Source organism: Saccopteryx bilineata, chromosome 11 (assembly GCF_036850765.1).
Source record: "Saccopteryx bilineata isolate mSacBil1 chromosome 11, mSacBil1_pri_phased_curated, whole genome shotgun sequence".
Lineage (NCBI taxonomy): Eukaryota > Metazoa > Chordata > Mammalia > Chiroptera > Emballonuridae > Saccopteryx > Saccopteryx bilineata.
The window spans coordinates 36837826-36865016 of record NC_089500.1 but is presented as its reverse complement, the minus strand read 5'-3'; the positions used below and the strand labels follow the sequence as shown (position 1 = coordinate 36865016).

The following is a 27191-nucleotide window of genomic DNA, read 5'->3' as shown; positions in this document are numbered from 1 at the left end:
TTCTTACAGTAATTACGGTAGACTGAGTGCTAAGTTCCAATATGAATGGTCACACAATTTTTAGCATATTCAAGGTCTAAGCACTATATTTCAGTGTTGCAAGCTTAATGCCTGCAGGGCTGATTTCACAAATGAATGAAGATGGTGGACCTGTGGCAAACTAGAGAGTGTGTGTTCTTGTAAAAGTATTTATATTTTTAAAATTAATTCTATATCATAATAAGCAAGCAAAACATATTTGTGAGTCCAAGTCAACCCATGGACATCAAGGTTGCAATTCTTTCATAGAAATCTTCTTATGTGATCCTTATAGAATCTCTGTGGCTTAAATTGCTGTGAACTTTGTTCTGGTCCATGTCTTTCCAATAATTCTAGAAGCTGTAGGAACCTGATAAGTCATTCACTTGGGAAGAAGATCTAAGGACTAAGTTCTAAAGGCTCCTGAAAATAAACAGTGCTAGGAGCAGCTTGGCAGGTGAAAAGTGTAGTGAGAAACAAGCAGTTATTTACCAAATTGAAGATGGTACAAAAGAATTCTTAAAAATCCTTCAACAAATAGCCACTTGGGTAGAAGAAGCAATTATCTGGCACCAAGATAATATTCTAAAATCATAATTCTCCCCAAGATTTTGAAGAAAGTGTTTAATTTTCATCTAAAATAAAAAATTTATTTTTTATTAGTCTCCACAACACCCAGCTCTCCTACATACTCTTCCGTAGCATACAAAGAACGTAAGGTGCAAGAAGCACACTGTACAGTCCTGAAAAGGGTAGTATGTACAGGCATGGAAATTAAATGAACCAATGAAACTGTTATTTCTAGAGAACATGGGAGTGACATCAGATGAGGAGAATTCAGGGAGCTTTACATTTATAGTAAGTATCCTTATCTACATGACTCGAAGTTTACCTCCAACAAACAAACACATTAGCAGATGCTGCTATCATGTTATATTCAATAAACTCCTTATATAAGCATTTGTGGATGTTACTCTATTTGAAAGGCACACTTATTTCTTTACACACGTCTTTGCTAGCGTCCTGAATTTGGATTCCAGATGATCTAGAAACTCAAGCCCCTCTTCTTCCTGCCGATCACTACAGCAGCCGACGGAGCCGGCCATAGACCCTTTGCCTTCGTAGTTGTATGACCGAACGTTGTCTTCAGAATGTTTATGCTCCTCATCCTGTCCACACAGATACACCTTCTGCATTAAAAAAAAAAAGTACATTTCTTTTTTGTGGCAATACTCATTTTAAAAATTTTTTATTGAATTCATTGGATGACATTGATTCACATATCCACAGATGTTTCCAATGCACAACTCAACAAACCACCATCTGCCCACTGCGTCACGCGCCCTCTGCCCCAGCAACATCTCTTTCTGTCTTCATTTCCCTCCCTTTGCCCACTCTACTTAGCCCTCACCCCCCTTTCCCTCTGGCTATCACCATACTGTTTACTGTGCCTATGTGTTATACATTTTATTATTTTTAAAAAACGGCTAAATATATTAGCATAAAAATAATGTCTTTGATTTACCTTTTACTGTTTAATTTTTAATCAGAGTGTGTCCTCTAAGGAATTCCTACATATAAAAAATGCACACGATTGGTCTGTATTATAGTCATTATTAAAATACAGCAAATATATAAATTCTCCCAGTGATAACATTTATGAAAACTAAAGCTACACATATATATTACAACCAACTTACTATTTCCCATTTGAATATAGATTTGCATAGTTGAAATGGGTCTTTATAGCTTCACATATTTGGGGGGAAACCAATATTGGCTATGATTCTTATTGTTTATACACTATTAAATAGCTATATTAAAACTATATTAAATGAACAAATATTATCTGATATTGATTAATCTGAAAATATAACAAGGAAGTAAAACTCAAAATAAAACCATAATAGTTTATCTGGTTGATGTTGACAGCCAGAATTTTATAACCACACAAAGGACTCAAAACACTAAAAAATATTTATAATTTATGATCTGTGTATTACTCTCTAACAAATATTTCACTTTAAGTGATAGTCCTTATAATTTTTAGGGAAGAAGTTATCCCTCTTCTTATACTTCCTAAATGTGTTGACATATGCCATACCTACATAAGTTTTGTAAATCTTATTTTAAAAATTGAATTTTACAAAATCATTTTCCCTTTGGATTTGAACTTAACATCCATATCTACAATAATTCAACATTAAAAAGGTGATGACTTCCAGGTCTATGAGGAGTAAAACTTCTGGGAAATCCTGATTTATAAATAGTGATTAACTTCCATGGACTATGAACCTGAAGACAACGACACTTACTTCGCCAAGCCGAGGCTGGGTGAATCGGTGCCATTCAGTGTATGCATATCTGCCAGTATCGGTTCCTCCTTGTCCTGTTCCTGTGACACATTCCAGCGTTTGATGTCCACCTCCTTTGCTAGAATCCAAAGCATAGCCACCCTTGACCATCTCAAAACTTTGCTGGGTTTTCACTCCTTGGCCACCAAGAGTGCCAAGAGACATGCTTGTGTCACAAATGTTGGAGGTTTGTGTGGGGAGTCTAATACTTGCTTCCTAAAAATAAAATTAGAGTTATAAAATGAATGAATCAAACTGAAACTAACAATTTACTTTAATGTCTTTCCCACTATAGGCAAATCACTTAGTGCCATGTCTCTCCATTCCCCTTATACAAAATCAGGATAATAACATTTTTTACAGTACCAGTATTGTAGGTATCAGTGGTCCCCAACCTTTTTTTGGGCCACGGACTGGTTTAACGTCAGAAAATATTTTCATGGACCGGCCTTTAGGGTGGGACGGATAAATGCACAAAATAAAATTATGCAACTGGCGTAAAAACTGTGGTATTTTAAAATATAATTGTCGAACTTACGAGACAAGTGTCAAGAGTGAGTCTTAGACGGATGTAACAGAGGGAATCTGGTCATTTTTTAAAAATAAAACATCGTTCAGACTTAAATATAAATAAAATGGAAATAATGTAAGTTATTTATTCTTTCTCTGCGGACCGGTACCAAATGGCCCACAGACCGGTACTGGTCCATGGCCTGGGGGGTGGGGACCACTGGTAGGTATGATGGGTTGAATTGTGCCCCCCCCAACTTATATGTTAAAGTCCTAACTCCTAGTGCCTCAGAATGTGATCTTATTGGAAGTCAATATAGATAGAATTAGTTAAATTAAGATGATGTCATACTCAATTAGGGTGGGGCCCTAATTCAAAAGGTGAAATTTGGACACAGACATGCACACAAGAAGAGTGCCATTTGAACATTTGATTTATGCTACCCTAAACTAAGGAACTACCAGATTCTCAGAGAAAGGCTTGAGACAGGCTCTTCCCTAGCACCTTCAGAAGGAACATGTCCCTGGCAACAAACACCATGATCTCTAATTTCCAGCCTTCAGAACTGTGAGACAACACATTTCTATTGTTTAAGTCACTCAGGTCATGGTACTTCATTATGACAGCCCTGGGAATCTAGTACAATAGAATTGTGAAGTTTGAATGAATTGACACATGAAGGTCACTTTGAGCTCTACTTGGCATAGTAAATGCTCAATAAACAATAGCTGTACTATTATGTAAACATCAACTGTCTTCATTGTATCACCATACAAGTCAAAAGAAAGTACAATGTGATTATGATTTACCATTACTTCTTCTCCAGGCCCTTCAGTATTTGATACAATTAAATTTTGCTGGGCTACATCATCCGGAAAACATTTCTTTACTGTTTTCTTAACAGTAACACAGAAACACGTAAATAGAACACCTAAAAAATAAAAATATTTAGGAAAATAGTATTTTTTCATGCTGATATATATTAAATTATTTGAATGATATGATTGTTTAAAAGTTTCTTCATAAAACTTAAAACATTTATTTCATAAATTAAGATACCCTTGGGTTATAAATTTGAAAACAAAATATTACAAATATATTAGTATATAGACCATCTCTGTCTTAGTGAGAATATGTTTTTAGGCTAAAAAAGAAACAGATCAATAAAAAGTAAGGAGAATGAAGTGAGCATAGTTTATTAATTATTCTCTTCCCAGGTCCAGAATTAACTTAAATGCTTTTCTTATTTCCTTCATACTAAAATAATAACTTTATTTGACTGAAATTTAAGCTAGTACTATTGGTATTTAAAATCCATGCAGAGCACATAAAGGGTTTAGAGCTATAAAATAACATTAGACAAAAATACAAACAAGAAAGGCCATTATATAAAATCAGTGATAGGTTTTGAAAGAGTACATCACTAACACAGTACTAGGAGGAGCATCCAGTTTAACCAGAAACTCACATCAATGAATTAGGGCACACTAAAGACTATGGGAAAAGTTTATAAATGCAAATAGGTTGCATATAGAAAAGCATATTTTTAATAAAGAAAGGTGGGAGAGAGGTAGGGAAATGTGGGCAATGATTTTTATCACTCTTGCATATTTAACAAAGTTTGCAGAATGCAGCCTTAGCATTCTTTGCATATATTACTTTTCCTCAGTGGCTCACCATATGACTCTTTCCCGCTCACTCCACTCACTGGAGTCTTCTTAAGATGTGAACTATATCATTTCATGAATAACATTGAGCAAAACATTGAAGTACATTTGGGAGTTAATTTTTTTTACTACTTCTTTCCATACATTCACTACTACATACATCAACTGGCTGGTTGAAAGACTAATATTTTGTATGAGAGGCAATCTTAAAATTAATTTTATCCTGCCTCTTTATTTTACAGATGAGCAAAAAGAACATAAAGAAGAGGTATTTCGGCCCTGGCCGGTTGGCTCAGCGGTAGAGCGTCGGCCTGGCGTATGGGGGACCCGGGTTCGATTCCCAGCCAGGGCACATAGGAGAAGCGCCCATTTGCTTCTCCACCCCCCTCCCCCTCCTTCCTCTCTGTCTCTCTCTTCCCCTCCCACAGCCAAGGCTCCATTGGAGCAAAGATGGCCCGGGCCCGGGCGCTGGGGATGGCTCCTTGGCCTCTGCCCCAGGCGCTAGAGTAGCTCTGGTCGCGTCAGAGCGACGCCCCGGAAGGGGCAGAGCATTGCCCTCTGGTGGGCAGAGCGTCGCCCCTGGTGGGCGTGCCGGGTGGATCCCGGTGGGGCGCATGCGGGAGTCTGTCTGTCTCTCCCCGTCTCCAGCTTCAGAAAAAATACAAAAAAAAAAAAAAAAGAAAAGGTATTTCTTTTTATTCTAGTACATGCAAGCTTTTAAAAAAGGCACATTCACCAAAGGTTATAAATGTCATTAATACAAAGAATTGCCATATTTTTTTTAAAATATTAGAAAAAAATTTTAGCTAACACATTTTAGATAAGTATACTTACATAACAACAATGCAGAACCCAACACCATGGCAAGAATTGCCCATTTTCCAAGTACTACATTTGCTAGCTTAACATCACTCTCGCGGAGTTTACTACTCATTTTGCAGTCGGATGGAGTTGTACAGTCACATACTCTGACTGACAATATGTGTTTTGCAGCAAAACCATGTCTATCTCTTATTTCAATAGGCACATTATAATAGTTATAATCAAGATGTTGCTTTTCCCGAAGAATGGCAGTTTTACCTATGGAGAAAAAAGACAGAGAATATATAGATATATTCTTTCACTAGCAATATTATCTTGACTTGGTATTCTTGGAATGCTGAAAGGGGATAGGAGGCATAGAGTTTAGCTTAAGAGAAAAATTCTAGTGGCTCATTTTTCTTTCTTAAAAGTGATTTTGAATTCTTGAAAACAAGGAAAACTAATTGATAGTGCTCTATGCTTACATTAGACTAATATTACATTAAGACAAATTTATGTTTTCTTAATATAATTTAAAACAAGAGCTTGTATTTCATAGATATATTATTTATTGCTTTAAAAAGCAAGATATTATTGTTTGGGGGAATCAGTAATATAATTTCTTAAAATGAATATTTATTTATTATTATAAAGTTAAGTGAAAGTCAAGGCCATCTATCAGCCAATTTAAGTTTATATCAATTACAAACTTTAGCATAATTACACACCATCCTTTGTGTCTAAGGTCCAATGTCTGCTGGAAGAATTATCCAGAAAGAACTGAAAAGGTGGGCCATTCTCAGGTCCATCTGGATCCACAGGTGTGAGAACAGCAAAATCCTGAGTATGCTGACAGATTGTCACATCTTTGTCGACTTGTGGTGGGTGATCATTATTATCTTCCAAAAGAACAACTAATGTTCCAGTACAAGATCTGCCACCTAAGAATTATAAAACATAAGACATATATTCACTTAAAAATTTGTTTTCCACTAGCTCTACGGTATACACATGACTGTTTTCTACTAGCTGAATGACTTGAATTTCACATTTTCCAGATCACATTACTAAACACACAATCATGACAGGTGTTTTTTTAAAACTGAAAGGTATGAGATTGAGAATAATGTCACTAACAGAATAATCAATTGAAAGTAAAATGAATTTCTGACATCTGTCTTTATGAAGAGCTATATTCATGCTCAAAATACAAAGACGTTACATTTGGTCATTGTCAGGCATAAGCTAAAAGTTGTTGCCAAAAGCTGCCAGCTTCAGTTAAGATTACAGAAATAACTGACCCTCACAAAATCACAATAGTTTCAGTCTAGTTGTAAAAATAATTAAACATGAGTCATGATAGTTTCTGTAAGTTCTAACTGAAGGTTGGCAGGACCCTTCTGTCCCCAAGAGCACAAAGAAACCAGAAACCAGATCATTTGTGTGAATGTCTGCCAGACCGATGGATCTGCTAGCCAGATGCCAGCAATCTGCACCAACCATTCCCCTACATATCGTCCCCTACTTTTGCTCGGGGAGGTTGTTGTCTCTAAAATACAACCTTCTGCCACTCAAGCCTCAAATAGATGTTCTTCTTGCACAGTTTTGATGCCCTGAGACTCCTTTCTGGCCATACCTAACAGTCATCAATCATTTCCTCAACCTCCCCTCCACACCCTTTTCTTATACACTCTTTGCTCAAACTTTGTGAAGTTTGTCATCAAACCCGTTAGGTCTACTCCTTCCCATGTCTGCTTTGACACATTCTGTGCCACTGCTGGGAATATTTTTCTCTTCCTCTTTGACGAAACCTTATTATTCTTCAAGAATCCACTCAAATATCACTTCCTCGTGAAATTTGCTGGGACTTCTATAAATAATAGTAGCCACATTCTCCTTTCGTTTCTCACATTTGGCTTATCATTGGCTCACACACTGAACTGTGAACACGTTCATCTTCAGAGCTAAGTCATATTTATCTTGAGATCTTAGTGAAAGTGCCTAGTGTGTGTTGCTTAACTTGTAAGTTAACAACACACGGAACAGAATGCATTTACTCTTGTTTTACTTTGTAAAAGAAATAATTAAACCATAAACATAAGTCTGCACCTTCATCCTAATTCAATTAATGTGTTCTTGAGAATAGGAACACTTTCTCATCACTAGATAGTCACTATTATTGGCCTAATGCTCACCCAAGTCTCACTAAATATTTTTAAGTAAAATAGTGCTTACTAATTGTGTTTAATAGATAATGAAGTTCAGAAAACATGTTCAAATTTTACTATTTGCAATAGGATAATAACTACAATAAATTGTGTGCTTTCAAAGTTGAAATAAAAAATAATTTATGAAACTTCTATTTTTTTTTTTGCTTTAATGTTCATCTAAATTTTGAAGCATGTATTACCATAATAAATAAATTTGGACTCAGACCCAGAAAAGCCAAACAACTCCACAGACCAATCCTTGCAAAATGAGATGAAGCAACTCCATGGCTAACATTAGGGTCAGATGCAATGATCAGCTGCCCCTTACCTTAGCACCTACTAATCAATAGAGACCACGATGCTAACCACGAACTGAACTCCCTTGGTCACCATGATTAATGATTTATATTCCCTATATAACCCATCCCCTGAAAACCATCTGGGAGCCAGGTCTCAGAGCAGTTGCTCACCTATGACACTGGGCTTAGTGCCATTTTCTTAAATAAACCTTAACTTTCTCTGTTGCAAACTTCTGTTTGAGTGTGACTGGGTTTTGATGCACTCAGGCAAAGGAAACCCTTTAGTTTGGTAACACCTGTATAATTAACATATTCCAGGGATTCCAGGGAAGGAGGGCTTTAAAGGTAATAAGAGAAGAATTGAACACACACTACTGGGAACAATCACAGAAAGTTGTCATTGCTATTTACTTGAAGAAGTTAAGGGATCTGAATTTCAAAGAGAAGGGGCAGTGTGATTCTAGGCAAAGGGTGTTTAAGAGTGTTTTCTTATGACAGCAGGAAAACCAGTCTGACAGAAATGATTGACATAAGAAAGAACAGGAAATGAACTGGATTGTAAAAAGCTAGAAGGATATCTAGGTAATCATCCTGAAGGATTTATAAGCATCAAAACTAAATGTTCGTGTGGAAATATAAACAATTATTTATATTGTATATTTGGCTTTTGGCAGTATATATTAATGGATTAAAGTTCCAATAAACAAAACCCTTCATGGCACCATATGGTTTTCCATTAAAAGTTATACCATCCTTATCTTTACTTCTTGAGCATACCTGGATTATCCATGAGACGAGGGCATTCATCCCTATATTCTGAATTTGGAATTTCACTGTGTTTACAGACAAAATTAGCATTTCATAGTTCTGTTCTTTATTTTTTCCATCTCCCCAAATAGATCTTCATTCACCAAGCTACTGCATTTTTGTGAAATCTACTTTTGTCCTTTAATCTGGGCAGCAATGAACTGATTTCTGCTTCTTATAATATTTATACTTTCTTTTATGGGGAAAGTTTTTATATCATAGAAACTCTTATGAGAATATAATAATTCTTTCCTTGACATCATGCTAGATTTTGACCTTGTTATATGTACTGTCGTTTCCTTGGTAACTTGCCTAGACAATCAATGTTTGTGAAATAAATTAGTAAATATAAATTATTGTATACAGCATCATTGTAGGTTTGAGCCACTCAGATTTCACTTTTATTTATACAGGAGCAGTGAATCACCCAAGCTTATAAAGTAATGGCAACATTAATTCTGTTTCTCAGTTAATGTTATCCTTATTCTTTAGTGTGTTTTTTAACATATATTGAAAGAATTATATTAAAAGTATGTGCTCTGGTCTTAGTCTATAGATGAACAATGTTATGGCTAGATTGGCCACTGTGGTTCTTATTATGATTGCAAGATTCCCTCAGGAAACATTTTTTTTGCATTAAATTTTAATGTGGAAATAAACAAATTTCATCTCAATATTTTCTTTAAAATATATCTTATATTTATATTTTATTTCTAGAAAACTGCACTCACCTGCATCTGTTGCAACCACTGAAATGTTGTATTGGTCATTTTTTACAAATTTTGATTCTCTATCTAGAACTTTTACAGTTCTCAAGTCACCGGTGTTCTCATTGATTTCAAACCAGTTATCTTCATCTCCTATCTTCTTATACCTAATTTTAAGAAATCAAATGGAAATGCTCAAATCAAAATATGAACATAATCTCAAAATCTGTCATTTTGAAAAATACATAGAACTTTCTTAATCTTGAAAGCAATGTACATCACAATTAAAAATACATCAGGAACTTTTTGAAAAGTACATTACCTTAAGCCTTCACCACTGCCCGTTTCTGGATCCAATGCTTTGTATCCTAAGAGTTCTTGGCCAGCTGGCAGGCCATCTTTACTCTGAATAACTTTTACTGCTGGATGGCATTCAGGGCCTTCATCCCTGTCTTTAACTCTAACAGTGACAGTAGTAGTACACATAGTAGGAGCTTGTGAGTTTGGTGCATTAGAGAATTGTGCTTCATTAACTACACCAATTTTCAAAATAATTTGGCGACTCACTTCATAGTTCAACGGCTGTTAAATAAACATACTTTAATTAGTCAATATATAATACTATTTATAGAAGACTTATACTGATGATTCCAAGTTTTAGCACAAAATGGAATATAATTTTATGTACCAAAAGAAGGTGCCGCCTGACCAGGTGGTGGCGCAGTGGATAGAGCTTCGGAATGGGATGCGGAAGACCCAGGTCCGAGACCCCAAGGTCACCAGTTTGAGCGCGGTCTCATCTGGTTTGAGCAAAAGCTTACCAGCTTGGACCCAAGGTCGCTGGCTCCAGCAAGGGGTTACTCGGTCTGCTGAAGACCCATAGTCAAGGCACATATGAGAAAGCAATCAATGAACAACTAAGGTGTCGCAACGAAAAACTAATGATTGATGTTTCTCATCTCTCTCCGTTCCTGTCTGTCTGTCCCTATCTATCCCTCTCTCTGACTCTTTCTGTCTCTGTAAAAAAAAAAAAAAAAAAAAAAAAAAAAGGTGCTAATGTAGTTAAAGATTAATAATTAGGCTGCTATAATGACAAACACTATCAAATGTAAAATTGTTTTTAAATTTAACCAATTTTTCTTCTCACTTTTCTTTGGGAAAGTCCTGCCATCATTTTTTTTACAAGTTTAAATGTTAATGGGAATACAGAATAAATGTTTGACTAAATTCAGATAAGTATTTATTTCATTACTTATCAAGCAATATAACAGTGATAACCAAAACAGCAGGAGTTCCTCCAAGTTAAGTGCATAAGATAATTAGATCACTAGCATATGAGATTTGGCTATAATGGTGTAGTTATCTGAGTATCTGAATCAAAAGATGTAATGATATTATTTAGCAGCACCTTTCAAAGCTCATTATATTATATTTGGTTTACTTAGTTCCTAATCAAAATGCTTAGTTCTGAACTGAAAAATTAGAAAGAATCCAAAACAATAGTTAAATAGTTAGAGACTTAAATCTACCAAGATAATGAATGAATAAAAACAAGGAAAACAAAAAAAACCCCTAAAAGTGAAGAAAGAGGAGGAGGAGGAGGAGAAAGAAGAGAAGAAGGAGGAGGAAATAAAAGAGAAAGAGAAAGAACAGCAAATATTTTAATTAAAAAACATTTTCTAAAAATCTTCCATAAAGCTTCTAGTAAAATATACTCTGTAAGAAATTAAAGAGAGAAGTATGTAACCTATGTAACCAGTTAGTGAGGGCTATAGGCAGAAAGACTTAGAACAGAACCAGTTTTAGTTAAAGTAATCATTGTAGGTGCCAGTAATTGCAATTGAATTTTTAAAATCCAAACACATTGGCTACCTCAAATATAGGGGGATTAATGGGAATAGCTGCTCTACATTTAGTCTCATAACTAATAAATTATACTACACTTGTAATTTATCATCTTATAAAATATACTACAGAGAGGCAAAGGCACAATAAGAGCATGAAGGAAATTGAAAAGTCAAGAGTTTTAATTTCAAATAGTGATTCTTCCACTTTTGTCTGTCTTGTGTTCTAGAAAGTAAGAGTTCTAGAAAAGTGGATGTCTAAGAATGCTTCTAGGGATAATATCTGATTAGTAATTCAATATTTCTCTGCCTTGGTTTGTCTTATCTCTAAAACAAGTTTTGTACCAGCCATGCTTTTCTTCTAAGAGAAAAAATGAGGATAAAATAATAGTGATACATTTTGTAAGCCATGTAACTTTTTATCATTCCATCGCATTTTCTAGTCATGTACACACAGAAATTTATACACAGACATGTATATATATATATGCACATGTGTAATATATATATAAATGCCTGCATATCAATTAAGCTAGAATTTTATATATTCAGTTAGAATTCTTCAAAGTATTGCTTGATAACTTTTTTGTTTACCTTGACAACACACAAGACTGCTTCATTTGTATTTGGGTCTGTGCTGATTTTGAAGTTTCCATTTTCATTTCCCTGCAGGATTGTGTACACAGCCTTTGAGTAAGGAGTGTTTGGCAAATCTAGGTCATGTACCGCCATTCGTAAAATCTCAACATCAATTCTGTTTTCTTCTACTTCTGTCAAATACTAAAAACAATTGCTCTTGTTATTATAAATTTATAGCTTTAACAATACGATTTTCTCCTCTAAAACATATTTAAAGTAAAAAAAGCAAATATGAAAATGTACAATCATATATTGGGAAGAACTTACAAACAATGCATAATTCACTTCTTTCCTTACTACTTTTTCAAATCTTATTCATCCTTGAAAGATTAACTTATGTCTTAAATTTCCAACTTCTCTAATATGATTTTCCTACTTATTCAAGCCCTCAAATTTGTCTCTATTCTGAATCTACAATATTTATAGTGTATAACTCTTTTTTAGATGTAGCAAGCACTTAATAAATGTTTTATAGTAATATATTTAGCCTTCAATACTTATAGATAATTATAAGCTACCTTGATTTCTTATTATCACTGGATAGCCTATTATGGCAATTTAAAAAAAAATTCTATTTGATGCTCTTTAAGAAAAAAAGTCTTTCCTTTTTTGGGGAGGGTAATTAAATCATAGTTTCCCCCTCCTCCAAAAAAATAAGGTGCTGGAAGCATATGATATTAAAAGGCTAAAAAATGTAGTAAATCAGTATCTTCTAGAAATGTAAGGTGAACTCACAGAAGGATGATGCCTGATAGCCATTGGAGCATAACAGATATTGAGTCTAATCCCAGTTTTTCCTCTTACATGGTTTGTACAGGGTGGGGCAAAAGCAGGGTTACAGTTGTTCATGTGGAAAATAATACAATCATTAATAAGTAATAATAAAGAATAAACTCTTGTTTTGCATACACAACTATAAACCTTCTTTTGCCATAACCTGTATGTAGGAGATCATAAGCAAGTTAGTTAACTTACCTTCCATCTTCTCACCTGAAATATAGAATAAGACCTATCCTTATAAGTTATAGCAATTGATGTAAAAAATTGTATGGATAGGTCTATCATGGCATATTTTCCCTTCGTTGACTTGTCTTCTGGTTATAGATAAATGAAAAATATAAAGATTCTTTACTATAAGCTCAAGAAAAAGAATTATTTCCTGTAATTTTTGTCCTATCTGTACTTCTTGTCATGTGTAGTTCTAAAGGGAAAGTTCACTCACTCATGACACAGGAAGAACCTGTTCTATTGACTTTCCAGCAGAGCAAAGGATATAAAGCTAGTATTTTTCATCTTAAGATGTTGAAGTACAAATGACACCAGAGAGAGGGCCTCTTCTCTTTCATCCCATAAGAGGCATTTAAATTCAAAATATCTTATACCATAGCTTGGCATCCAAGAAAACACTAAATGCATGAACAGTTTTAAGGGCTAAGAAGCTTATATATGGCCAAGAAAGCAGTTATTTCCCTAGCATCCAGAAATATCTGGAACTTCAATGATTTTTACAGAAATCATGTTCTTTTTGCCTATGTTATTTGTAAGTAGTAGCTATTAAACCCAACATCTCACAGAGCTACCATATTCCAGCTTTGTTTTTTGAAAAATAAATACTTAGATCAGGGGTCGGGAACCATTTTGGCTGAGAGAGTCATGAATGCCACATATTTTAAAATGTAATTCCATGAGAGCCATACAATGACCCGGGTATGTTACGCATTATCCAATAAAAATTTGGTGTTGGCCCTGGCCGGTTGGCTCAGCGGTAGAGCATCGGCCTGGCATGCGGGGGACCTGGGTTCGATTCCCGGCCAGGGCACATAGGAGAAGCGATCATTTGCTTCTTCACCCCCACCCCCCTTCCTCTCTGTCTCTCTCTTCCCCTCCTGCAGCCAAGGCTCCATTGGAGCAAAGATGGCCCGGGCGCTGGGGATGGCTCCTTGGTCTCTGCCCCAGGCGCTAGAGTGGCTCTGGTCACGGCAGAGCGACGCCCCAGAGGGGCAGAGCATCGCCCCCTGGTGGGCAGAGCGTCGCCCCTGGTGGGCGAGCCGGGTGAATCCCGGTCGGGCGCATGCGGGAGTCTGTCTGACTGTCTCTCCCCGTTTCCAGCTTCAAGAAAGATAAAAAAAAAAAAAAAAAAAAAAAAAAAATTAGTGTTGGCCCAGAGGACAGCTGTGATTGGCTCCACCGCAACCATGAACATGAGTGGTAGGAAATGAATGGATCGTAATACATGAGAATGTTTTATATTTTTAACGTTATTCTTTTTTTATTAAAGATTTGTCTTCGAGTCAGATGCAGCCATCAAAAGAGCCACATCTGGCTCGTGAGCCATAGGTTCTTGACTCCTGACTTAAATAAATAAATACAAAGATGTACTCACAGAAGTTTCTGTAAAAAATGGTGAATTGTCATTTTCATCTTCAAGTGAAATAGTAATTGTTCCTGTGTTAAACAAACCAAAATGTTGGCCTCCCATGTCTCGTACTTCCATTATTAATTGGTATGTATCACATTTCTGAAAGAAAAAGAAAAGGAACACTGAAGAACATTTTTCTAAAAACCAGCATAAGTAAAAATAGAGCAAGAGATTGGCCAGTCAGGACAAGGGAAAGCTGATGTGTCTAAGATAACATTTCAAAATTTAAAGTGTTTTTTTTTTTCCTCTAGTATCCACACATCAAATCAAGTCAATGATCTCAAGTGAGACCTCATCTAATACCTTGTACCTTTCCAAATTCTTTGTACAGACAAAGCAAGTGTCCAGAGAAGGCTTAACCACAGGCTGTATGGAAGCATGCTTGGAGAGGTGGCCACATGGGGCCTTATTGTAATTTCTCTGGGAGTTCATTATCAGTTTAAATACAGTTTAGTGACTGGGAAATTAATAATCAATTCATTACTTCTCTATCCAGTAAAGGTGAAGTTGTGGTGATGACACCTGTGTCTGGGTGTATGGAGAAATGCTTTGGATGATCTGGGGTTTGCTGTAGGATTTTATATTTCAGACGAGTATGTAGAGTGTCAGGTTCATCGAGGTCTATGGCAGTCACTTTTCCAACTGAAGTTCCTGTTTACATAAATTCAATATTGTCAAAAATTTATAAAATCACAACACTATAAACAAACATAAAATCAAGACATTGCTGTAGCATATTCTCCACAAAACCACAAGTACATTAATTTTACAGATAAGTGGAAGAGCATAAATGCTCTCCAAAACTCTAAGCTTAACTGTCTTAGAAACTTCAATTAAGTGATTACTGTGAATAACATGATTTGTAGTCTACGTATATGAGAACATTCACCCCATCCTTGGTAACAGTGGTTCTCAAATTCTTCCCCCCACATCCCATTACCCCAGTTCATGGGCCATTTTTGGATGAGACCTTCTGTACATATCTTGTTTCTTTTATAGCTCAACATGATAATGTTAATTAGAGAAACAGGACAGCTTTGCATATGATAACAAAGATTTTATAATTTTATATTTTAATAAATGTGATGAATTAATAATTTAAGCAATTAATTACTAATAATGTTAGACACAAACATTATGCATCAGTCTGAGTATCACTGGTCATGTTTTATGGCCCAGAAATCAGTGTACTGAATGTTACTTTAACAAACTACACAGTCCTCAGGTTATAAGCGACATAGGTTCTGTATGTTTGTTCTTAAGTTGAATTTGTACGTAAGATGGAACAGATACATTTACCTATTAAATTCAACTTAGACAGATGTTTGTCTTAACATGGTATTTATTCTTATCTTTCTCTGCATATAAATACTTAAACATTTTCAAACCTACAGAACCTATCTTGTTTGTAACCCAGGGACTGCCTGTACTTATTGTGAGATAGCAGTATTAAATATACACACATAATGGAAATTGACTAGAGGCTAAGAACTAACAACATTTCTTGCAGATTAAAAGAGACAACTAAGCATTTCTCTTATGCTTCTAAGTATACAAAGATCACAATTTTGGCTGTCCATAACATCAAATAAGTTTAAATTATTTTTTTAATTTGTCTGGAAAATATGCTAATAAAGCAATGTGTACATTCTTATAAGTCAGATGAGCATTTCCATGCTGTAATATATTTCTGGGTCTTTGAAAATGTATTGAAACTTTGTAAATATTATAATTATTCATTGTTTTATAAATATATCTGTGACACATTTGTACAAAGTCAAATTAGAAAATATAAACAATATTTGTCACACATTCATATTCATTGTGGATTAATCTAATCAAGTTAGTAACTTTATGTATCATCTGCATTTTATATATGCATAGAAAAATAAGCACAAAAAGAGTTTGCACTTGAAGAGAATATGATCTTATACAAAATTTTATATAGAATAAGATCTTTGAAACTCAAACATTTAAACATATTTAACATAACCGTGTTTAAAACATTCACGAGTAATTCAATCAAAGCAAAAATCTAGTGTTTTCCTAAAATGTGAACTTACCAGATCGGCAATTTTCAGGCACACTAAAGATAGTCACTTTGTTTTCAAAATATGGGGCATTATCATTATCATCCTCAACTTTGAATACCAAGGGGAGTGGGTACTCTGGTGCATAACCGTCGGCAGTTGTTGCATAGGCATATAGCTGAAAGGTAGACAAACACCATCAGCTTATTCTTAAATAAGAAATTATGCACAAAATTAAACCTAAGAGTTGGAGAAAGACATAATACTTAAAAGGTATATGTAGCTAATAACTTATTCAATGGAGAGATAACACAGCAACACTGTCTATGTCTGCCATATGGCTTCAGCCTTCTTTCCGCCTTCTCATTCTTCTCCCAGCTACCATGTGCTCCCACCAAATGAGGCTCTTCCATTCTCTGAGTTAACTGCCTGCTGTTCTGCTAGTTAGAATGCATGCTAATAATAAGTATTTTTTAAGTTTAATAAAAATTTAATTCTATTTACTTGTATTTGATATATCAACTATCTCTCGGTGATTCAATTATGGGTTTTTTTTTTCCTCTCTATTTACCTACATTTTCTTATTTTCTACCATAAACATGCATTTCTTGTGTAATAAAAATGTTAATGAAATCAAATACATCTTCCGAATTCCATCTCAAGATGATATATCTTGGCCTCAAATGCCAGGATTTGGTGCCTTTCCCTTTAAACATCATCAAATTGTTTCTGCACTCTTCTTGAGTAGTTTATATGTGGTAGGTGTGCAATGAATAGTTGTTGAGTTAAACACATTTTCTTCCCTGAAAGGACTAACTAAACCTACCCAAAGTGCAATCTGTATTAACTCAGTTCTTCGCCACAATTAGCCCTTCCTGATTTCCCTCCTGTACCCATCTTCTCATTAAAGTTCCAGATATCTAACTCTTCCTTCTCTTTCATTAGCCTTTTCAGTCTGTTGTGAAGTTCTAGTAATATGGCATTTCAATACCTCCATCATTTATCTTCTCTTTTCTTTTGCCAATGCCATCATCCTCATTTTACTTCAAATGTATCCTACCAACATTCATGTTGTATTCTGCCAACAAATTGTCCTACCAAATTTCCTGCTACTGTTCTAACTGACCTTCACCAATCTATGTAGAACTCAAGAGCCAGATTCATTTCTATAAAGTACAACTTTAATAATAATATTCCTTAATCACTTTCTTTAATGATTTGCCTATCTTTGACCAAAGTAACCACAAAACACTCCCTGTTGTGTTAAAAGGCAACACTTCATCTTCACTGTTCATTCTAACATTGAGAAGAAGGAATTTCCACTCCAGTCTTTAGGATGGGAAGTTCTGAAATAACCATCCAAGTTCTCTCTATGCCCTTCTTCACTTTTTCCCAAACAACTTCCAGATGGGATTTTTAGTAATAAAATATATACTTTGATTTTGATCAGTCTGATCCCTATATCTTATTTCTCAATAAGTTCTGCACTCAGGAGTATAATACAGAAATGTACTACCTACCACCACTACCATCATCACCGTCACCACCATCATCATCACCGTCACATCCAGATGCCAAACTACTCAGCCTCTATCCCTCTCCCCTCATATTTGATATGAATTACATTTCCCTTAAACTTTGTCATTTTGAGAATTTTGGCTAGAGAAAATCATAAAATTGTTTTATGTCTCTATCAGATTACAATTGTTCTCAGGGATAAAGCCTGAGTCTTGGAGATAGTCATGTGTCTAAAATACTTAACACAGAGCCTTGCATTGGGTAACTCTTCAATAATTAGCTTTTTGCATTCAATTCATTAGCTTTTCTTTTTGAGAAAGCAAACTACATACCCATGTTTAAAAAATGTCATGAATATTCTATAAATCACTTATAATGAATTCTTCTATCTCATTAGATTGGCATTAAAATATATCCATATCAAACCTAAGCTCATTCTGCTCTAATTTACACTATTTTTTGCTAGTTTTTCTCCTCAGTGAAATTGATCATCTGTTTCCCACCTACATTCACTTGTAGTCTTATTTATTTGACTTTTTGACAGAAAGATCAAAATGTTTGCAAACCATTTAATTATAAAATTCCTAAAATGAAACATTTATATTGTTTTAAATTTTTCAATACCTTTTACAGTGTTCTGACATCCTTAGGATAGGGTCCTTCACATGAATTATAAGGTCCTTTATAGTTTACCCTTTTCGTACCATCCTATCCTCCTATTTCATGCTCTTCCTCGGCTTCAAACAACATTTCAGGCAGGGTTTGTTGTTGTTTTTGTTGATTTCATTTTAACAAATGAGTCTTTTTATTACCAGTGTTTATAAAACTTAGCTAAATCCTTTTTCCCTGCCCCATCATAAACTTCTTTCATAGCTGTCTTTATGTAAGCCATCAATTCCTACTCATCTTTTGGGTGTTTGCTAAGATTTTACTTTCTAGACTGCCCAAGTATGAGATAAATTCCCCCTTTATGTGCTCCTTTAACAAAGAATTTCTTTACTATAGTCTCTTCTAATTAAAAATACAACTGCTTATATAGTTTGATTCTCCATCACCCCAAAATGTACGGTGGTTTTTTCTTGTATGTCACATTAGACAATAGGCATCAGAACACCAAAAAGACACATGAATTTGAAACAAGAATAAAACATTTTAATTTTCAGAAGAGTTAGAATTTCCCTTTGTGTAGATTAGATAGAATAAAATGAATTGGTAAACTTATTCTGGATTAATAAGGAAATAAAGTAAGATTCTTGTTGCTGAGAGAAGTCAGAGGGAAAGAAAAGCACAATGCTACTTAAGAGGCTAAAGTAAAGTAGTAAATTTCAACCTTAAGCTATATTCAGAATCATTGTGGATAACTTCAAATTTTCAATAGGCTGAACTCCCTCTCAGAACAATTAAATCAGACTTTTAGGGAATAGAGCATTGGTATTTTTTTTTTTAAGTTCTCATGTCATTTATAATGGACAAGCAAGGTTGGAAATAATTAAACTAGGCTACCATAAGGCACTTTGAACTCGATAAAATTCACTGTTGTCCTAGGATTCAACAGATTAAAACTTGTCCTTTAAAGTTTTATTGTTATACTTTCTATGGTTATCTCCCACTTTTCTTCCTTTACAGTATCTGTGGTCTTGCTTCATTAAAAGCATCAATAGAAAATTGAAGTTCATATTACACATTAACAACATTTAAAATATAAAACCAAATCATTGATTCTTCTAATAACTAAACAAACAATGCTGGAAATATTAAACTAGTAATAAACAACATCATTCTGAATAAGTATTTCAATAACCTTACCGCAAACTCTTGATATTGCTCGCGGTCTATGCTTCGTGTGCAAAAGATATCTCCCGTGTCTTTATGTATAAAGAACAAATTTAAGGGCTCTTTGTCCACTCCCGGTCCACTTATGGAATAAAAGATAGTATAGTTCTGTGCAGCATCAGATTGGACCTAAAATATTAAATTTAGGGTAAAAAATATCTTTAACCTAACATCTTGTGATGGTTTATATTTATCACTTGTTTTTATGTTTTTCAAATTCTTATTTATATTCCGAATGTGCAAAGCCATGAACTCTATGATTTATTTGATTTCATATTATTTCATGTTATCTGCATAGTTATGGAAAATTCATGGAGTTAAATATGTCAATACTTTTACAATTCTTTTTCACTTTCTCTTATTCACATATAAATTATAGTAACAGTTTCAGTAATTTTAAATTATTTGGAATGGAAATTTTTGTGATTAAAAAAAGGTAGAAGTAATGCAGCACTCTTCGACAGTTAATTCTTCAATAATTGCATAATTTCAAAGCTGGTCTATGTTTACACTACAGCTCTGTGGTAGTAACAGCACCTGTGTGGGAAATAGAAATATTGGGCTCTTTTCTGGTGAAGGTATGTGATAAATGTAAAGTTGAATTATGCAAAATCTGTAAGCATGTTTTTCTGTACGTGAATGCTAACTTCTGGTAAGGTATTTAGGAAAATTTGAGTGTAGACATAAAAGCATCAGAAACTGAGGATATGAAACTTTAAGTGCAAAATAAGGTTTCTGAAGGAAAGGAACAAATTATGCTGTCTCATTTCTACAGGACTCCATTTCTGGTGAATACATAATGCTTATTAAAACCAATAAGTTAAAGTCCTGATTCAACTCAAATATAAAGTTTAAAAACAGACAAAAAAACAAACAAACACCCCTCCCCCCCAAAAAAGCCCTCTAACGTGAAATCAAACAAAATGAAAGGTACCATACCTGCTGAACATGTTGTGGAAATGGGCCTAATGAGTTCTCCATCAGTGAACAGGGAATAGGAGCCCATCGTCTCTTGCTGCGCCTGAGGATGGTGTCTTTGGTGTGTCTCTTCTTACGAACCTACATTTTATGAGAGAGGGAGAGATAAATCATATGATTTTTTTTTACATATACATACACATGAAGAAAATAGGTAAACAGCATAAATCAGTTGTTTTCAACCTCAGGTCTGCGAACTGGTGCTAGTCTGTCAGAAATTTTGACCCCTTCGCCAAAGAGTTAACTACCCAGGGTTAGCCGCAGACCAGTGGTTGAAAACCACTAGTGTAGAGAACAATATCATGAATCACCAACTTCCAAACTATTTTTGTTTATTTTTATTATTTATTATTTATTTATTTATTTATTTAATCAAGTGAGAGGCAGGGAGGCTGAGAGACAGACTCCCGCATGCTCCTGGACCAGGATTCACCTAGCAATCGCCATCAGGGACTGATGTTCTGCCCATCTGGGGCCCCTCCTTCATTGCTCAGCAACCCAGCTATTTTAGTGCCTGAGGCAGGCCTTGAAGCCATCCTCAGTTGCCTAGACCAACTTGCTCATTAGAGCCATGGCTGCAGGAGGCAAAGAGAGAAAAAGAAGGAGGAGCGGGAGAAGTGGGAAGCAGATGGTCACTTCTGTGTGCACTGACCAGGAATCGAACCTGGGACTTCCAACCATCTAGTTGACACTATACTGAGCCAACCAGCCAGGACTATTGTTTTATTAATAAGATAAACACCACATAACTCATACACAAGTGTAAGAACTAGTTTCACCTAATTCTTGATTTAACCAGGTAAGCAATCAGAACTTTATAAGGCATTGGGGAGAGAGTATAGACCCCCTAATAATAGATAATCCATTAAAATATTTAAGAATTGATTTTTTTATTTTATTATAAGTGGTAGCACCAAATTAATTTTTTAAACACCAGCTGCATTTCAAAACATCTGTATAATAAAGATACAGGTCAGCAATTGTTTGAGTATATTTTATTTTATGTGATGTGAAAACTCTCTCCAATTTGGACATAAAATAATGTTTTATAAGCTTTAAGCATATTCTAAATTTGATGAAGAGGAGTTCAAAAGGTATTTAGCTGCAAAAGACTTATAAATCGAATCACTTATTTATAAGTTATTTTCTAAGACCAAATTCATAGATAGAGTTGGCTTAAAGTGAGATTTCCGAGAATTTTAATAACCTTCTCCTTTCCCCTCTTTGATCACCAGCACTCACTGTGAGAAAGTGAACCTAGAGTCAGAACATCAAGCCAATCCTGTGGACTGGCCATTATCCTATTCTCCAAAGAAATAGACTTCATGGGATTTTCAGTTAAGATGAGAATATAAGCTTTAGACAATCTGTTCTTCTCTTTAAAGAGAGACTCACACTCCATAGTAACTTGGGAGAGAGCCATTCAGGGTGGAGTGCCACAACTCCAGCCTAAATCAATTGCCACTATTTCAGACCCACCCCTGCCTTGTTCTTCAGGTTGTTTGTTCTTATTACCACACCGAAAAGCACTGTCTGAAACATTTGATAGTTTGACTTTGCTCCCTGGTTATAGACTTACTCATTTCTATACCATTTTGTAAATAGCTTGACCATTTCTTTAAACAGTCTAGTATTTAAATGTGTTAATTATCAATGGAATAGACAAATAAGTGAGCATTAAAGAACAATGACTTTATCATGTAAGGAAGTCTATGAAATGAAGGACCCACACTAGAAGATTAATATGGTCAAAACTTTGACTAATATACCTTCATTCCTCTTGCTTCCAGTACAATTTCTACCTCTTTTTGTTTCTGCTCCTGACTGTCTGAAAGAAAAATGGAAAAATTCCTCCTTTGGGAAGACAAAGTGAGGTCATGTGTTGTGTAAATTGAGCCATCTTCTAGAATTCTGAAGTCAGGATCACTTGACAGGATTAGCCTGGCCGACTGGAAACACTCCTTCAGATTCACTGCAGGGAAGAAATTTCACAGTAATTTGTAAGATGAAATAGGAATAGAGCAAGTTTTACAAGAATAACAACTGCAAGTTAGTGCATGAGAAGCAGAAACTTACACTTGGGATTTGTGGAGTACCTAAAACTGGGAGGCCATGAGAATTAATTAAATTAATGTACTCACAGTTTCCACTACTTTCATCATAAATTAATTGATGAATAGACAAAATGTTTTTAGTGTCACTGGACTTATTTTTTTCCACTTTAACTTTTATTTATTGATTTGTACATATACAAAATTTTGTTGCTTTATACGTAGTATGTCTATGACATCATTTTGAACTTGTTTGCAATCATCTTTGATCATTCAAAAATAATAATAAAACTCATCAGTAGTTACATAATATTTATCAGTAATATTGCAAATAGCCATATTATAATATCTTTTGGAGGTTTAATAAACTCAATACTTAGTATATTTGTATTTGTTTTCAAAATTAATACATTTAGCATATTTACTACATGTCTATAAAGAATAGGCTGTATATCTTTGAAATATTTTTAAAACATCTAAAGGGTCAATCTAAAGCACTGGTCCAAGCAACCTCTATCTTGGAAGCGGTACCACTTCTGTATTCAGAAATGTGTATTTTCTAAATGTAAACTTAAGCCAATAAAAAATCTTGATGGAAGGAATGTTATCTTTGGACTCAAAACTACCAACCTATGCTTCAGGTATGCCTGTGATAGTAAGAGTAGCTGAAATTTTATTTATTTTCACAAACTATCTGTGAAATAGATCACATAAATTCTTGCTGGGTACTGACTGGTTTACTGTAATGAACTTCAAGCACAAAATTTCTTCTAAGGCATTTAAATTTATTATTATTATTATTATTGATTTTTCTAGACAGAGGAAAGGAGAGAGAGAGAGAGAGCAACATTGATTTGTTTTTCCACTTATTCATGCTGTCATTGGTTGATTCTTATATGTGCCCTGAGTAGGAATCTAACCTACAATCTCAACATGTCGGGATGATGCTCTAATCCAGTGGTCCCCAACCCCCAGGCCGTGGACCGGTATCGGTCCGTGGGCCATTTGGTACCAGTCCACAGAGAAAGAATAAATAACTTACATTATTTCTGTTTTATTTATATTTAAGTATGAACAATGTTTTATTTTTAAAAATGACCAGATTCCCTTTGTTACATCAGTCTAAGACTCACTCTTGACTCTTGTCTCGTAAGTTCGACAATTATATGTAAAAATACTACAGTTTTTACGCCGGTCGCATAATTTTATTTTGTGCATTTATCCATCCCACCCTAAAGGCTGGCCCATGAAAATATTTTCTGACATTTAAACTGGTCCATGGCCCAAAAAAGATTGGGGACCACTGCTCTAACCAACAGAGCTACCCAGCCAGAGCAACATTTAAATTTTGACACATCTATTTTGTATGTAATCAATTAAAGAATCTTGGCTTTGGAATTTGGCAGCAGATTAGTCAATATGAATTCAAATGTGCTTTTGCTTTTGATGTCTTACTTTGTTTGAGCTAAACTAAGATAATTTAGCCTCTGATATGAACTAATTTTTCTGGCATAAAAAGTACACAATGAATTTGGCACTTTAGTTGTTTCTAACCACTATCAGAAAAACAAGTAGTTCATCTTTCACTTTATGTTGGATTTTAATGCCAAGTAGCTACTATACGGCTTTTATCTTGAACTTTACAAGAGCAGCCTGAAGCTAAATATAGCAGTCAAAACTATGAAATTCTTAATGCTGTTTCTCACCTTTGCCTACAAGGGTTTCAGCCTGGAGATGAGAAGGAACTTGAAGAGAAATTTTCTGACAAGCATCACAAAACAATATTAAAACCTCAAAAGAGAGAGAAAAAATATCAGGAATTACATTTGATTACAAATATTCACAGTACAGTTTTTTCTTATTGATAAGAATATTGTCAATTTCAGCAACCAAGACATCTTCCTATCCTTCAGTTATTGAATATTCATTTTAAAAAGAAACAGCAAAGAAAGTGGCTGCAGGGGCAACACAGTCTAGTATCAATGAAAAAATTAATATGAACAGTAGTTCTTAGAACTTAAATCATACTGTATAATTTTAAGAAAATGTGTTATAAATCATTGATTTTTTATAAAAGTTATCATCTCTAAAGCCATTCAGAAGTGTCATTTTGATTATTCAGCATAAAGAAAGTACTTCATTCTGAAATATAATAATCACAGATTTGTACACAAATCATCATTTTTGTAGACCTCAAAATTTTGAAGGTATGTATAGTTGATTAAATCTTGAAAATATTTGAAAAAAATTTTTTAACTTCTTAAAGATCACTGCCCTCAAATATTCACAGAAATCATATCACTCCTTGGATTGGCTTGTTATAAACATCAAAGTCTAAATAATCTCATTGACAAAACTAAACTATATGTATTTCAAAATATAGAAAGTAGCCTTAGATAGGGTAGACATTTCTAATTAAATCCAAGCTACAACTATCATCATCTTCAAAAGATAAATAGTTCAAGAAAAGAAGGTTTTTTTGCACAAGCATCACTACGAAAATGTGGGTAATGTGTTGTACTGCAACATCAGGACAGCTACAATGTCACTAGGTGATAGGAGTTTTTCAAGTCCACTGGAATCTTATGGGACCACTGTTGGATATACGGTCTCATTGTCAACCCTAGCATTGTTATGTAATGCAAGATTATAGTTTGTAATTTTACAAAAACCCTGTTAGGCAGATATTACCAAAAACTGCAATTTCAGAGATCAGATTTGCCTTCAGTTTTAATTTAAATAACCACTTTTTTAGAATATGAGATATTTTACCTAATTTGACTTTTTAAATGTTTTTATTCTTAGTGCCAAGTAACAAACTAGATTATATCTAAAAACTTTGCTGAGCATAAAGAATTCTATTGTTAATAATCTAAATATATATAATGTGGAAAGGGCATTTTGTAAGTGGAAATATATACATATCCAAATATACTCATACATATACATATATACATATATGCATATTTTTGCATATATATATTCATTATTCTCATAGAATATATCCACATTCCCATTCCTACATCCGTCTTCTTTCCTTCCTGCCCAAGACTACCATTTAATTGGTTCTGCCTTACCAGTAGAGCCAAAGAAAGGCTCTAGAAGTACCAGCCCAAGTCTTTAGGTTAAATGAGCAGTTTAGCGATTTGGAGGGAAGTGGATCAGTATGAGGATCAAGGATGAAAGGGCAGGGATGAACCAAGAGCTGCTGGACAAAACAGACCAAAAACAAAAGAAATCTGGGTGAACCCTTGGAAAGCTTTCGCCTTTACCTAACTAATACTAATCAAATAGGTCTTCAAGTCTTATTCACCCCCAGGCAGTCACAGGATGAGAACAAAACCATCATTGTATATTATTTATATGGAGAAAATATTTATCTCCATATGATAAAATTTGTATATTTTGAAAATAATTTGAAGTTAAAATATTTTTGCTAAAATGAAAAAAAAAATCAGTGCTTAAAAATGTCAGCTATATTAGGTAGGCAACTCCCCCTCTCCCCTCCCAACCAAAATAAAAATTAGCACCTGAGGACCCAGTTACAGAGCCATTAAAAACATAAGTAGAAGCCAAGTTAATGTTATTTTTTAAATGACTGTTACATTTTTCTTATTATCATTTTTCCAAAATCCTTTGCTTGAACTAAGAGTTCCACCCTCTCTTAATTCTTCCTAAAACAATTAAGAATGTCTTGGATAATTCACATCTTTACCCAGAATGCTTTTCATCTTTTCACAGCTTAATGGAACAAAGCATGCTAAACAACTAGAGCTTATTTAATGACTAGCAGCAAAAGCAAACTTCAGAACCTTCTGGGTCAAATGCCTAGAGAGTGAATTCGTTCAGTACTACTTAGGAAAACACAGCAAAACTGAACAAAGGATTCTCTTAAAAAAACTAACAGTCTTGTCCTTGGCCTGGGTAGGTCAGTCGGTTACAGAGTTGTCCTGACATGCCAAGGTTTCAGGTTCCATCCCTGGTCAGGGCACATACAAACCTCAACCAATGAATGCATCAATAAGTGGAACAACAAATTGATGTTCCTCTCTCTCTCTCAGAAGGTTGATTTTTAAAAAACTAAACAAACAAACAAACAAAAAACTAACAATCTGGCCTTGCACACTTGAAGAGTAAGCGAAACACCCACCGGGGTCCCAAGTCTTTCTACTCTTCCTTGGATTTTCCCCAGTTCTGTTGTATCTGTTACTGTTTTTCTCAGTTTGACTTTTCTGCCTTCCGCTCCCATCCCTACTCTCTTTCAAGCCCAAACTGGAGGCAGGAAGCACGTAGAGACCTGTTTGAATTCCTTAATCCTTTGGCTGTTACTCACCAGGAGACAGAAAAGGAGCTGCTTACAGAAGAGGCTCCCTGGGGCAGCGGAGGCCACAGCCATCAGAAATGGTCCCAGTGGTCAGGGACAGTGACAGGAGAATAGGGCAGTCGCACAGGCAGCTAAGCAGATTCCCAAAGGCTGGCACTGTACAGGGTATTCTGCTGCAACA

The 27191-nt window shown here is 34.8% G+C and overlaps 1 protein-coding gene across 2 annotated transcripts; it reads right to left on the bottom strand.

Annotated features, from left to right (window-relative positions):
• On the bottom strand, nt 1-27191 carry DSC1 (desmocollin 1). Of its 2 annotated transcripts, XM_066246496.1 has the most exons (17): nt 27020-27191; nt 24393-24477; nt 22405-22607; nt 20597-20716; nt 19631-19786; nt 16340-16484; nt 14761-14927; nt 14241-14375; nt 11813-11998; nt 9697-9956; nt 9399-9541; nt 6080-6292; nt 5385-5630; nt 3693-3814; nt 2334-2588; nt 1544-1589; nt 1143-1208 (listed from the first exon to the last, which is right to left on the bottom strand). In XM_066246496.1, exons 1-16 carry the CDS (start codon nt 27080-27082, stop codon nt 1554-1556), a joined length of 2535 nt encoding a protein of 844 aa, XP_066102593.1. In that variant the 5' UTR covers nt 27083-27191; the 3' UTR covers nt 1143-1208; nt 1544-1553. The 2 variants fall into 2 exon arrangements, with proteins under 2 accessions (XP_066102592.1, XP_066102593.1); XM_066246495.1 differs by lacking the exon at nt 1544-1589 and having other exon boundaries at nt 1-1208.

Excerpts from the sequence above, each read along its gene's own strand:
- DSC1 (XM_066246495.1), bottom strand. The coding sequence starts at position 27,082 with ATGGCTGTGGCCTCCGCTGCCCCAGGGAGCCTCTTCTGTAAGCAGCTC. Across the intron at positions 9,542-9,696 it reads GGCAGTGGTGAAGGCTTAAG|GTATAAGAAGATAGGAGATG; the intron begins GTAATGTACTTT and ends TCTTAAAATTAG. Across the intron at positions 5,631-6,079 it reads GACCTTAGACACAAAGGATG|GTAAAACTGCCATTCTTCGG; the intron begins GTGTGTAATTAT and ends TTTTCTCCATAG.